The 13335-nt window shown below is 46.0% G+C and overlaps 1 protein-coding gene across 5 annotated transcripts; it reads left to right on the top strand.

Annotated features, from left to right (window-relative positions):
- The first annotated feature begins 2068 nt into the window (after positions 1-2068).
- On the top strand, positions 2069-9641 carry ZMAT5 (zinc finger matrin-type 5). Of its 5 annotated transcripts, none has more exons than XM_083373614.1 (6): positions 2069-2205; positions 3716-3929; positions 4529-4591; positions 5300-5380; positions 7656-7767; positions 8591-9641. In XM_083373614.1, exons 2-6 carry the CDS (start codon positions 3803-3805, stop codon positions 8718-8720), a joined length of 513 nt encoding a protein of 170 aa, XP_083229740.1. In that variant the 5' UTR covers positions 2069-2205; positions 3716-3802; the 3' UTR covers positions 8721-9641. The 5 variants fall into 5 exon arrangements, with proteins under 5 accessions (XP_083229740.1, XP_083229744.1, XP_083229743.1 ...); XM_083373618.1 differs by having other exon boundaries at positions 2074-2205; positions 3795-3929; XM_083373617.1 differs by having other exon boundaries at positions 2153-2205; positions 3792-3929.
- Positions 9642-13335: the final 3694 nt, after the last annotated feature.

Genomic DNA, 13335 nt, shown 5'->3' with positions numbered 1-13335 from the left:
TAACCGGTATTACAACCCAAAGCTACAAGCAAGGGTAACTTTGCTTGCATCTTGTGCTACAGCTTCAGTGCCTGATGACAGGATAGAAAAAAAAACAAAAAACCCAAACACGGCATTTGCCGAACAGGCACCTGAGCATTCCGCAACTTCCAAGTGACACAGGTAATTACAGAATATACTGGTCTGAGAGTGCATTTTATTAAGCTGCTTTTCAGCAAACAAAATAAAATAAAAAGTCATTTGAATCTTTTCATCACTTGGAGTAACGCACACTGGCCATCATACAAGGATGAACATTTGCTGCTCTAACAGCTGGCAACAAACCAAAGAGCTATTGGTGAGAATGGTAAAGGATCTGACAGGAATCCGGGATTGCTTCCTGTGCCTCAGTCTTCCTTTACTTCATATTTGTGCTTGATGTCTTTCCACAGTTTCTGCAGAGCAAGAGACACAAACAAGCATGGAGTAAGACAGGGATGACACTTGGGGATGTCTGCTTGTAACCGAACAAAGCATCGTCCCTTGATTGCAGCCCACTCAGCATGCAGAATGGAATTCACTAGCATGTTACACACCCCACTCCCCGCCTTCCCCAAAGTATTTAAGGTACATAAAAGAGGAAAGTAACTTCCAAGGGTAACAAGATTGTGCACGAGTGTATACGTGTGGTCTACATCGCCGTGTATCTAGGTGTATATACGTGTGTGTGTGTGCGAGAGCCAGCTTAGTATGGTTAAACCACCCGGCTGATTTCTAGTCTGCCTTAGGCACAAGGTCAGCCAGTGACTTCCTTTCAACCTCAGGATGAAGGCAACCACAAACCAAATTCTGAAATCCGGCCAAGAAAACTGCAGAGACACGTCCAAGCCATCTCTAATAAGGGAAAATCATTGTAGCTCAGGGTTGAAACGAAGGGTCCTTGGTGGTCTCTGAGCTTGGCTGTTTTCTTGCAGACGTTTCATGACCCAACTAGGGAACGTCCTCAGTGCTAGAAAAAGGGGGGGGGAGAGAAGGGGTTCAATGCAGGCATCCGGTGGAGCATCCAGCACTGATATTACCTGAACTCAAGAAGCTTCTTGTACAAGAAGCAAAACATTTTCAAAGGAAAGAAGTAAGAAAGTCCAGTTGCCTTTTGGAAAAGCCCTTTTGGGGACAACCATGAACTGGATGATTGTGCATCTCCACAGACAAAACATACAAAGGTACATACACACACCCATTTAGGCAAAGGGGACGTGTGTGGGCAAGCTATATAAATTTTAGCAAACAAGTATGATGGGGAATACAGAGGGGTGGATACATGCATATGTGTGTCTGTAAAGAGAGACCTGATGCAGATAACGCATAAAGACACACACAATGTTTTATTGAAAATCCTTTCGCTATTCATTCCTTTCCTCCCTCCCGTCTCGCTAAATAAAGCCTAAAGAAGGACTAAACGCCCAGAAAATTCCCACCCGCCATGCCCACGCCCTGCTTCACCCCAGGACTAAGTCCTGTCTGGAGAAAAGAAGAACTTGGGGGGGAACCTTGGAGGTCATCTAGTCTAACCCCCCGCTCCTCTCCCATCCCATCCTCCCAGGGACCGAAAGCCGAAAGCGAAGCCCCTGCTTCTTTCCAAAAGGTCTTGCCCTACACCTGGAAGCAGAGCCGCGCAGCTCGAGAAGAAGCGGCGCGACAGGCCGAAGCCGCGGCCTCAAGTAGGTGCCAGGCCCGCCTGACCTTCAACTGTCTCCCGGCCGCCTTTCACGCAAGTCCCCGGCTGGGGCCTGCGCGCCCGCCCAGGCTGACTCACCCCTTCGTTGAGGCGGCAGAAAATCGCCTCCGTGGCCTGGTCGAAGCCCCGCTCGAAAATCACGGCGCCCACCACGACCGTGAAGACCAACGTGGACGTGCGGCGGAACACGAACCGGTAAAACTGCTCCACGAACGCCATCTTGGAGGCTTGAGGCTTATCGCGCAGGCGCGCTGCTGCCTCCGGCAAAGACAAGACGGCCTCTGCGGGGGCGACCGGAAGGTCCTTGGACCGGAAGCCTGGCGCCGCGCTGATTTCTGGGCTTTGAAGTCCGGTAGCCACAAGGCAGCGCGCTCTTCCGTAGGGAAGCTGAACTACGTTTCCCAAGATGCCGTGGGGGGGCCTCTGGGAATAATCTAGTTCAGTTCTGAAACGGGAGGAAACATCCGGACTGCAGAGCGACCGGAGAGGTAGGGCAGGTACTGCAGTTCCCATCATCCCCACCCAGCCCTGTCCAGTAGGGCTTGACCGTCTGTGAGCACCAGGCTCCACCAAAATAGGACTGCGAGCTTTTGGGCTGCGGCAATCGGATGACTCGAGAGGGCACGATCTAAAAACTCCAATAAATCTGTAAATTTCAGTCAAAGTCCGTGCAAAAGTGCCTTTGCCCAGCATGCTGGGCCTGGTTATCCCTGGCCTGGTGTGTTGGCTTCTTTTGTCACCAAAAGTCAGCCTTGGATTTTGCAATTCGCTGTGCTGATCGCCTTCCTGTGTCTTTATTTAGGTGCTGGTTGGTTCCTTCTTTTTAAAAGAAAAAGCCTCTGCAAAAGCACTCATCAAGTCAACCAGGGTTTCTCAACCTCAGCAACTTTAAGGTGCATGGACTTCAAGTCCCAGAATTCCCCAGCCCGCATAGCTTTAAGACCCGTAGAAAATTCACTTTAAGATGCGTGGTCTTCAACTCCCAGAATTGGCTTTAAAATGCGTGGACTTCAAGCAGGGTCAGGGCTGAACCTACATTCTGTTCTGCACCAAAATGCCCATTTTATTTATCTGTGACATTTAAATCTAGGCTGCTATAATCCACACAATAAATTCCCCTTATAATTAGACCAATAATGATAATGCAGCTATCTGGTGTACTGTGTTTTGCATCTAGCTAAGCTACACACGAATGCTTAGTGAAAGCAAAACGGGGCCTCTTTCCCAGGAGTATATGTGAAAATGTCATCCTGACTTGAGTTGTAACTTCTGGTTTTGCCTGCAGGAAGTTCCAGATTCAATTTTCAGCCCTGCAGGTGGTTAGGAAATTCTCTTCTCTACAAACTGTGGGCACCGCAGTCTATTAGGAACAGCGTTTCTACATGTCAGATTTCAAACTTGCCAGTTACATTGAAGCCTAGCAAATTGGAACACGGTCACCTTTGTGTTAATGATTTCTGAGCTTAGGCAGCCAAAGCTGGTTGTGTACATTTGTGCGGTCTTTTAAAAAAAAAATAAATCAGAATTTTACAATAAAAGTGTACAAGAAGAAAAAAAAAAGATAGGCAATGGGAAAAAAGAAAGAAAACTTAAAATGTTGACTTCCACCCTTCTTTCTGTTGATTGCCATCTTACGCTTTGACCGTGTTCAGATTATTTGTTTGTTTATTAAACTTCTGTGCTGCCTATCTCTAGGCAGCTTACAGTCATGCAGTTAAAATACCACGTAAAAGATAAATGAATAAATAAAAAGAACCACACGTTTAAAATTCAATTGTATGTTTTCTATGTTTAAAATTTGTTTATATGTTTAACATTCAGTTATACGTCTACATGTTTTTAACATTCTGTTATATGTCTGAAATTCAATTGTATGTTTATATTCAGTTGTATGTCTGCATGTTTAACGTTCTGTTATATGTTTAAAATTCAACTATATCTTTGTATATTCTTGTTGTTCTCTGCTGAAGCAAGTGGGATTTTTTTTTTGTCCCTTAGAACAGCAAAGCTGACTGGGGAGTTCTGGGAATTGAAGCCCCCATTTCTTAAAGTTGCCGAGGGATTTTTACTTTAGCAGATTCGAGAATGGGGAAGCGGTACTTTTGTGATTACTGTGACCGGACGTTCCAGGACAATCTTCACAACAGGAAAAAACACTTGAACGGGGTGCAACATTTAAGAGCCAAGGAAGTCTGGTATAATCTCTTTCGAGGTAAGAAACACAACAGCTTCTCTGGTTTGGGTGGAACCTGGAGGGCTGCAGGTGCTTAAGGAGAGTGTCAACATCCAGCTCCAGAATCCAAATAAACACTCCAGGATCATTCCGCTTCCGAAAATCTGTATATTGAATGCACATTGTGATAATGTCGAAGCAAAGCTAACTCTGAGGTTCCCAGACATCCAATCCATAGAATAAAACAGTAATTTCTCTGGCTAACCCCCCATCCTCTTATGTAGTCCATGTAAACAATTTCACTTTGTTATGGGAACCGTCTGCTTCCTCTCCACACCTGCTGCCGTGTCCTTGGAAGGGTTTCAGGCTCTCACTCTTCAGCGGAAACGTAGAGGTTTCATTTCTCCATCTAACCCATTCTAAAGCAACACACACACACACACACACACTCCTTTAATGGCAAGTTGAAACGAAGAGATGTGTAGCTGCCAAAGAGAACTATTGGGTGTTCTAGATCTTTCTTCTACCCTGTCTGTCCATATGGCCATCTAAATGAACAGCTGTAAGTCGAGGGCTATCTGTATAAGCCAACTCTTACTCTTCCTCCTGTTTGTGGTTTGTTTTTTTCCCCTATACAGATGCTGCAACCATCTTACAGGAAGAACAGAAAAAGAAACCCTGTCGAAAGTTTTTACAAACAGGTACGCAGAGCAAGCTAATGTCATGTTAACAGTTGGATTTTTATTTTTTATTTTTCTATTGCTGGCTTTTTTCCCCTAAAGTCATGAGAATTCATCCATCCTGGCTTGTTTACCATAATGACTTGCTTTTTCTGATTCTCCCAGTAATCTGCATTAAAAGCATTTTTGGGAATAATCGAGGCTGTGGCGCCCCCTGGAGGAAGAACTGCAACTCCTCTGAACTGTGACTCATTTGTCGCAGGCTCTTATTGCAGCGCTTCCTAAACCTGAGTAAATTAGGTAAAATTAGGTAAAAGTGTTTTTTTTCCCCCCCTCTCTCTCTCTTTGGGTAGCGCCATGCAAACCTGCTACCTGTCACAACAGGGAAATCTGCGTCGACTTAAAAAGATTGCCACGTGTGCGCTAAAATGTATTTTGAAAATCGCCCAAAGTATTTCTGTTGAGACGCAAATAAACGAAATTACCAGTGGCAACTTGTTAAAATGACATAAAGATCATTTGGCGATCTTGTTTTTTTAATAATACACGTGGTCCTCAAGTTACGACTGCTTGTTCAGTGACCACTGAAGTTACGAGGGTGCTAAAGGGAAGGCGCTTGCCAGTCCTTTTAAGTTCGATAAGTTTTTCCGATAAGCGATTTGGGGTTAATGAGGGGAAAAAAGTTTGGGAAGGGCTGGCTTAATGCTTGCCGGGATCTCTTCCTTGCAGGCCACTGCGATTTTGGTTCCAACTGCCGATTTTCTCACATGACGGGAGGAGATCTCGAGAAGTTGAACATGCAGGTACAAGGTAGGAGAAGCAGAAGTGAGAAACAGCAGAATGACAGGGTTTTAAGGGACCTTGGAGGTCTTCCAGTCCAACCCCCTCCTCAAGCAGGAGACCCTGTACCATTCCAGAGAAATGGCTGTCCAGTCTCTTGCTGAAAACCTTTGCCACCACTTCTGGAGACAAAGCCGTTCCGCTGGTTAATTGTTCTCATAGTCAAGAAATTTCTCCTTAATTCTAGGCTGGCTCTCTCTTTGCTGAGTTTCCCTCTGTTACCTCTTGCCTTGCCCTCGAGTGCTTTGGAGAATAGATCGAACCCCCCCCCCCTCTTTTCTGTGGTAGCCCCTCAAATATTGGAAGACTGCTATCATCTGATCCCTCATCCTTCTCTCGGTTAGACTGGACCTATCCAGTTCCTGCAACTGTTCATCAAATACGTTTTAGCCTCCAGAACCTTCATTATCTTCGTTGCTCTTCTCTGCATTCTTTCCAGAGTCTCAACATCTTTTTTTTGTGTCCTGGTGATCAAAACAGGGGAGGAGCTGGCTTTAAATCAGAGTAAATCTTACATCCCTAACCGTTTTAATCTGGATTGGCTCTTTGTTACCTGTACTCTTAAAACCTCCTCTAGTTTTTAAGCAGCTAAATTTCCTTCTTCCCCTTCCTTTGTTTTCCCTCTTTTTTTATTTCTGCTCTGGGCAAGGAAGGTGGCTTTGGTGTCTTGATTTTTACTGCCTGCTGCTACAATTTATATGCTGCATGATTTTCCTTTCTCCTGATTGATGGTTGCACTTTAATTTTTATGGCTCTGGGTTGCAGGCCGCCCAGGGAACTGTGTTACGTTGCTAGAACAGAAATCGATCCGTGGCAGTCATTAAAACAGAGACATTGTGTGTATCCTTCCCTAATCCCTAGCCCACTACGAAGCATGTAGCATTTCTCTGAGAAAAACATGGAGAAAAGGTTAATCTTCACTAGCAGGCTGCAACCCGTAGCCATGCATTTTATTTTATTTTATTTTATTATTTTATTTTATTTATTTTATTTATTTTAATTTTATGACGCTCCTAAAATTAGGCAAAGTTGAATCTCACCCCTCCCTCCTTCCTCATGAATGTATCGGCTGCCCCATTTCAAAACACTGAGATGGAAAGACACCAGCGCTCGATGTGTGGGTTGTCCCTCATGAATCCTGTTCCATTGTGGTCACCAGGCTGTAATACTTTTCCCACGAAGACCCACCTGGCATCTTCCCTTAATAAAGCTGTTGGGTGTGGGCTGCTAAAATGGGCAAAACCTCTAGAGGGCAGCAAGGAGACACCAACTAACTCTACTGCCCCTTTGTGACCATCTGGATTTTTGCAACTCTGCCTCTGATATCCTTTAGCTATCATATAACCCTGCCTTGTTTCATCTGGGGTTTTTTTCTTTAAACTGTCCTCTCTTTTTTTGCATTGCTTTGTGTCTGGTGTTAATTCTTCTTTTCTTTTTTTAATGGATTACAACCACAGAACTTTGGAACGAAATCCACATTGAGCAATTAAATCCACAGCCCCTTTTGGCATCTCCCAAACCCAGGTTTGCTAGATGCTAGATCCTAGAACGAAGGCCTGATGGGCAAAGTGGGGTCAGATTCCAGTTCCCATCACCCCTAGTCGTATGATGGGAGTTGTAATCCAAGGACTGTAAAGGAATGGCATTCCTTACTTGCACGGTAGCTATCTCAGCCTCGCCTCTGCCTGGCAGCTGGGTCCTCCAGAAACCGCCCAGAGCTTTGCCACACTAGCGGTCTCCACCTGCTGGCCCGGCGCCAGGCTCTCATTATTATACCACAGACAAGAAGATGAATTGGCTGCCACCGTCAAACCGGCACAATCTGTCACTCGGCTTGAACAGCGGCGTTCATTTCCCCACCCTGTCGGGAAATGTTTACCATTTTGCAGATCCAGGCCTGGCCCGGCTCAGGACAGGTGGCTGGGAATATTGGAGAGGTGGGCAGACTTTGGCGGGCAGAGAAGGAGGGGGCCAAGTAGAAAGGAAAGTCCCACCTCCCTCCAAGAGAAGGACAGGTGAGCCAGTTGATCTAGCGGTTATGGCACCCATCAACTAACCGGTCACCGTTCAGAGGATCATTTCTCCTGCTTTCTTTTCTCAGCCTCTGCTGGTACTCCCCACCTGATCTTAGGTGGGACAATGCCAGTGAGAAGATACGCCAACTGGCGTAGGTTACTGGTCACTAAGCGTGCACCATAACGGCGGTGGTAACACTGAACTATCTTCTCCCCTTTCCTCCAAACAGAGGAGAGGAGAGCAAAAGAACAGCAGCAAGATGGGCCGGTCCTCCCGGTGGGCACAATCGAGGCCTGGTTGGAGAAGCGTGCCAAGCGGCTGCGGGCAGCTCAGCAGGACAGGTGGGTGTTCTCCGCCATCTGCGAGGGAAGCAGAAAAGTTGTCCGGCCTTTGAGGTCTCCACAAAATAGAGACCGCGAGAAAGATTGGAACTCGGCTTTCTTGATGGCGGGTATAACCACAGAATTTTGGAACGCTTGCCGGAATTTCCCTCCTGCTCATCTTTATGCCAAAAAGAATCAAGGCAGGGTTATCCTGAGTCTCTTCCTCACCCTTTCTGCTTTCCGAGGGCTGCGCTACCGTTTCTCCTCCCTTAAAACGGTTCGTCCACCTTCCCCGTGGCCTGCTTGGGCTGGGAAGGAACAATTTTATTTATTGTTTATTATTTATTAAATCTACAGGCAACGCAATCCGGTTCCCGGGCAAAACCAGGGCATTGCTGACCCAGTTTATACCTTGCAAATGTCGGTTAGCGTTTTTTTAAACAGGAGCACAGGAGAAGAGGGATGCTCATTTCTCCACCCCTGTGTTTCGTTTTATTTTTCCGGCCTGGCAGAAGGTCTTCAAGGCAGAAGTGACCCATGGTTCCCCCCTTTTCAGCCCCAGCGGCACCAAAACGTTCAGCCTTAAGCTTTGCAGAATCCTGCAAGACCCCCATGATGGTTTGAGCAGGTAACACCGAAGACGTCTTGCAAAAAAAAAAAAATCTTTATGCAGGTAAAATGACCTGCATAAACCGTTCGGAGTTACCAGGGCACCAAAAAAAGTGACTCGCGGCCGTTTTTTCACTCTTACGACCGTTGCAGCCTCCCCACGGTCACAGGATCACAAAAGAGTGGTATTAGGAAAAAAAAAATCCTAAATCAGGTTTCTCTTTCTTCCTAGTCCTCATTCGGAAGAAGAAGTGGTTTTCCAGTATCCTCCCGGCTGGCCCCCGGTTCAGGAGCTGCCGCCCTCCTTGAGGGCTCCCCCCCTGGGTGGATGGACAGCCCCCCCAGGTCTCCACTGGGGCTGAGAGTTGATGGAGATGAAATGAAGGCCTGAGGATTCTCGATGTGGCTCTGGAGAAAAACGGAAAATTTAGCCAGTCGTGTTTTCAGACATCCCCGCACCGCCAGCTCGTTTAAGGATTTGCCAGAAAGGAGACTGAAACAGGAGCACATTAAAGGACTGGACAAACTCTAGCGTAATTTATTTAAATTGTCTCCGTGAATTACTCACAGCGCCAGGGGAATTCCCTCGGTCTGCGGTGTTCAGCCAGAGCAGCCAGGCCAGTCTCCAAAATGCAACTTGCAAAGAGGTTGTTTTTGACGGGCAGGTTTTATCGTTCTGCAACCTGTCTTGTCCTTCTCCGCCCCCTCAGGAGCTGCTCAATTTAAGCATCAGCAAAGGGAAAAAGTTACATATTAATGAGGATTAATTCTCTAACCGGCACCGGGCGCCTGCTAGGACGAAGGAATAAATACAGTAAATTCTTGTTATTCGCGATACGGACTATAAAATCACCGCGAGCGCCGAATTGGCAAATACTGGGCCGTCACTCCTAGGAAAACTTAAGGCTTGCTTTCTGCAAATCTCTGCCCACAACTGACTAATGCACAGCCTTATTTTAATTGCCTTTCCCCATTTAATGCAATATGTATATAAATTTCTTGTTCGTAAAGCCCTGAGGGAAAAGAGTTTTAATCATTTAAAAGCTTTGTTTTATTTTTATTTATTTTTTAAAAATAAATTTATCTTTAGTGACCATTTTAACCGGTGAGATCGCGGAGAGATGGCAGGAAAAGCGATGCCTCAAAATTTACAACCGCTCCCCACCTTGGCAAGCCACTGTAAAAGTGGAAAGAAAGAACTAGTGGTTGGAAGGCTTCCAATTCTGAGTTGGCCAAGGAGCGGGGATAAATTTCTTTGTGTGTCTAATCACACCTGGCCACATTCAAGTATTCAATCATAACCAGCCTGGTCAGGAGAAACACTTGGTTTCAGGATCCTGTACATACCATAAATGCTTATTATTATATGTTTGCTGGATTGACAAATCCTTGGCTTGAAGGTGACATTCCTGGTTAAAAACCTTCCGTGTTTTCAGGATACAGAGGGAGACAGCTGTGGGTAAGGGTGCAAATAGTGGGTGGGTTGCCTTGGAAAAATTGTAATGAACCCACTCCTCTCTTTATTGTTAGCACCCTAAAACAATCAGCAGCACGATATAGAGATCTGGGGAGGGGGTGGCCCAAAATAGAGGTTCCCCCCCTCCCCATTTTATGCAGCACGCCATGCTTTTTCTCAGGAAAGAACTACACTTGGCTTTGGTGTGACTTGGTTATTATGCTAAACTAATCCATCACACCAAAGTTCAAGTAAATAGCGTCAAAATGCAGCGAGCCAACCTTTGCTTGGATGGGTGGGTGGGTTTCGTGACATTGTTTTGCTATTTCCATCTCCTTATTAAAAAGAGAGAAGGCAACCTGCTCAGAACCACAACAGTGTATAGGGCAAATGAATAAAATGAATAAACGCAGAAATAATAATAATAATAAATACAGATCACAGAGCCTCTAAAGCATCCTCAAGTTTTCCCACACTTAACGACCATTGCAGCAGCCCCACGGTCACATGATCAAAATTCAGATGCTCAGCAACTGGCTCGTACTGACGATGGTTGCAGCGTCCCGGGGTCACGTGATTTCCCCTTTTGCGACTGTCTTGACAAGCAAAGTCAATGGGTAAGCCAGATTTCCCTTAACGGTGGCAAGAGAGGTTGTAAAATGGAGCGAAATTCACTGAACGGCTGTCTTGCTTAACGAGGGAAATCGGGGGCTCTCCATTTTTGTCGTAAGTCGAGGACTTCCCTTTAATCCCATTTCCCATGCAGCCTGCCCATCATATTGACAGGCACGGGCTTTTTCAGAGAAGAAACAATAGTGATAAAATTTATCAACATGCAGAATTATGTGTGATAATGCAGAGCAGCTGAATTGTGTAGCAATTTTGGGGCAGGGGCCCTGAGCAATCCAGAGTTTTGTGCAAAGAAATAAAGGGTATGATTTATTCCTGTAAAACTTTTCAATTAAAAAAAAAGATTTATTCCCTTTTATTATAAATGCCGTTCTGCGACTCTGTCCATCAGCTATAACAATGGAACATTATGCTCTCTTAGCAGGTGCATATTAAGCGACACACATAACACACACACAAACACACACGCACACAATTTTATTTTAAAAAAAAAGCACACGCATAATCCACCAGCTTGGTCTTCCAATCCATCTTGAGACTGCAGATATTATTTTAAATACCTTAATTGCTTCGCGGCTTAAGTGCTGTGGGTGTCTGGAGGAGTCACAGAGGGAAAAGGACGGCCCCGAGCGATGGACGTGGCCCTGGGCCCCCCTAAACCCACCACTCTCCAGGTGAGTGACTACGTCTCCGTTAATGCCCAACTACCGGAATTGTAGTCTGCCGTATCTGAGGATAGGGAAGATTTGTGCGCCGTCCTGAATTACGCAGATGAGATAGGTAGCCATATGGAGGAGGAGGAGGAGGAAATCTACCTGTTCTTTCTGACATTCTCCTCCTCCTCCTCTCTTCCTCCTCCCTCTCCACAAATCCCACTCCCTTCTAGCACTGATGATGTTACCTAGTTGGGCCATGAAAGGTCTGCAAGAAAACCACCAAGCTCAGAGAGCACCAAGGACCCCACGGCCCTTCCTCCTCTTCCTCCTCCTCCTCCTCCTCCTCCTCCTCCTCCTCCTCCTCCTCCTCCTCCTCTCTGCAAGCTCTTCTTCCTTCTAGCACTGATGATGTTACCTAGTTGGGCCATGAAAGGTCTGCAAGAAAACCACAAGTTCAGAGAGCATCTTGGACCCCACGGTTCTCCTCCTCCTGCTTCTACTCCTCCTCCTCCTCCTCCTTCTCCTCCTGCTTCTTCTCCTCCTCCTCCTGCTTTTCCTCCTCCTTCTCCTCCTCCTTCTTCTTCTCCTCCTCCTCCTCCTCCTCTTCCTCCTCCTCCTCCTCCTCCCCTTCTTCCCCCTCTCCAAAGCGGCTGTGGAGAAGCCAGAATGACCTCTTACCAGACATTGAAATTGATTGCTTGCAGAAGCTTTTAAGAATGTGGAATTAAGCCAGAACCAAACTTATTTCCTGCCAAGGCAGCCCGTGAATCTCTCTGGACATCATCAGGAACCAAGCAAGTTGACTGTAAGCAAGAATACTGTCGGAAAGGGATGTGACCTTTCTTGGAACGCTGTTGTTAAGACGCACCATCTCTCGTGCCCTCGTTCTTCAAAAATAAATAAATAAATAAATTTGAGAAGAGCTAGAGACAAACTTAACAAACAAACTCTTGCTTAGTAGGGGGTTTTTTCCCCCCAGTTTAACAATTGATTCCTTGTGGCACAACAATACATTCATGGCGAAGAAAGCATGGGAATTGTGACAGTCTCTTTCATCTGGCCACAGTCGCAACACGAACCAACAATTTCAAAGTTGGACAAAGTCAAATTAGAAATAAGGCACAATAGCTAGATTGGTCGGCTTGAAAATGGGACAAGCTTGACCGTTGGGACAGGCGACCCAGAGAATCAGTAGGGATCAAATTCTCCATCACATCAAAGTCTCCGTTACACAAGAAACACCCCCAGCCTGGCCAGATCACACTGTGTTGGGCTTAAAGATGGCGAAAACAAATGATTTCAGGGGTGCCCCTGGGATCTTTTATGTACAGTGCTGCAACTGTCCTCAACCTGGTTCTGAGGTCCAGATGGGTGGAACTCAATGCTCAATCAATTCCTCGGACAGCGGGGGGGGGGGGGGGGAACAAACAAACGGTTGGGTTGAAGTCCATCGGAGGATCTCCAGATTGAGGAACATTGCCTTCTCCTGATGTTGAGATTTGAAAGGTAGAAAGCTCAATCAGAAGTGGAGACTTTGAGGTCTTCAGGAACAGAATAACAGAATAACCCACTGGCCACTTTCTTCACAACTTGCGTGGCCTGCTATAGAAAACCCACCAGCAATGAAGAAGAAAGACTCCACTAAAGCTATCCCCGAGTGGGCCAGTCTCTCCTCCTCCTCCTCCTCCTCCTCCTCTCTCCTCCTCCTCCTCCTCTCTCTTCCTCTTCCTCCTCTTCCTCCTTCTCCTCTTCCTCCTCCAGCCAACATTTCTGTTGCCTTCCAGCCAAACAACCCTGGATCAACATTCAACAGGCTCCAGTAAGCCTCCCACCCACCCCCGTCCCCCACCCCAGGAAAAAAAGTGCATAGATGCTGGGGGGGAAAAAACCTCCCAAGAGGAGGTAGGAGGAGGTTACAAACCAATTTGGATTTGTGGTCCAGCCCTTGTTGTGTTGATGGTCATGCAAATGCCTGAATCTTGGATAGAAAATCCTGACGCGTTATATATTGCTTAACTGATTATTCGGTTTATCATAAATATATATATAGATATATATATTTATATTTATATATGTTATATTTATATATATGTATATATATAGAATATTTTTTAGATATCTTGTAAGATCCTACTATGGGATTATAAAAGCAGGGGGTATTGCATTACTCAGATCAGGAAGGGGGTGGTGGAAAAGGGTCTCCATGCATTTAGACATGCTTCCAAAGTTTAGTTT

This window comes from Vipera ursinii, assembly GCF_947247035.1.
Source record: "Vipera ursinii genome assembly, chromosome: 14".
Classification (NCBI taxonomy): Eukaryota; Metazoa; Chordata; class Lepidosauria; order Squamata; family Viperidae; genus Vipera; species Vipera ursinii.
Note: the sequence above shows the minus strand (reverse complement) of the source record. Positions and strands in the feature narration are given on the sequence as shown.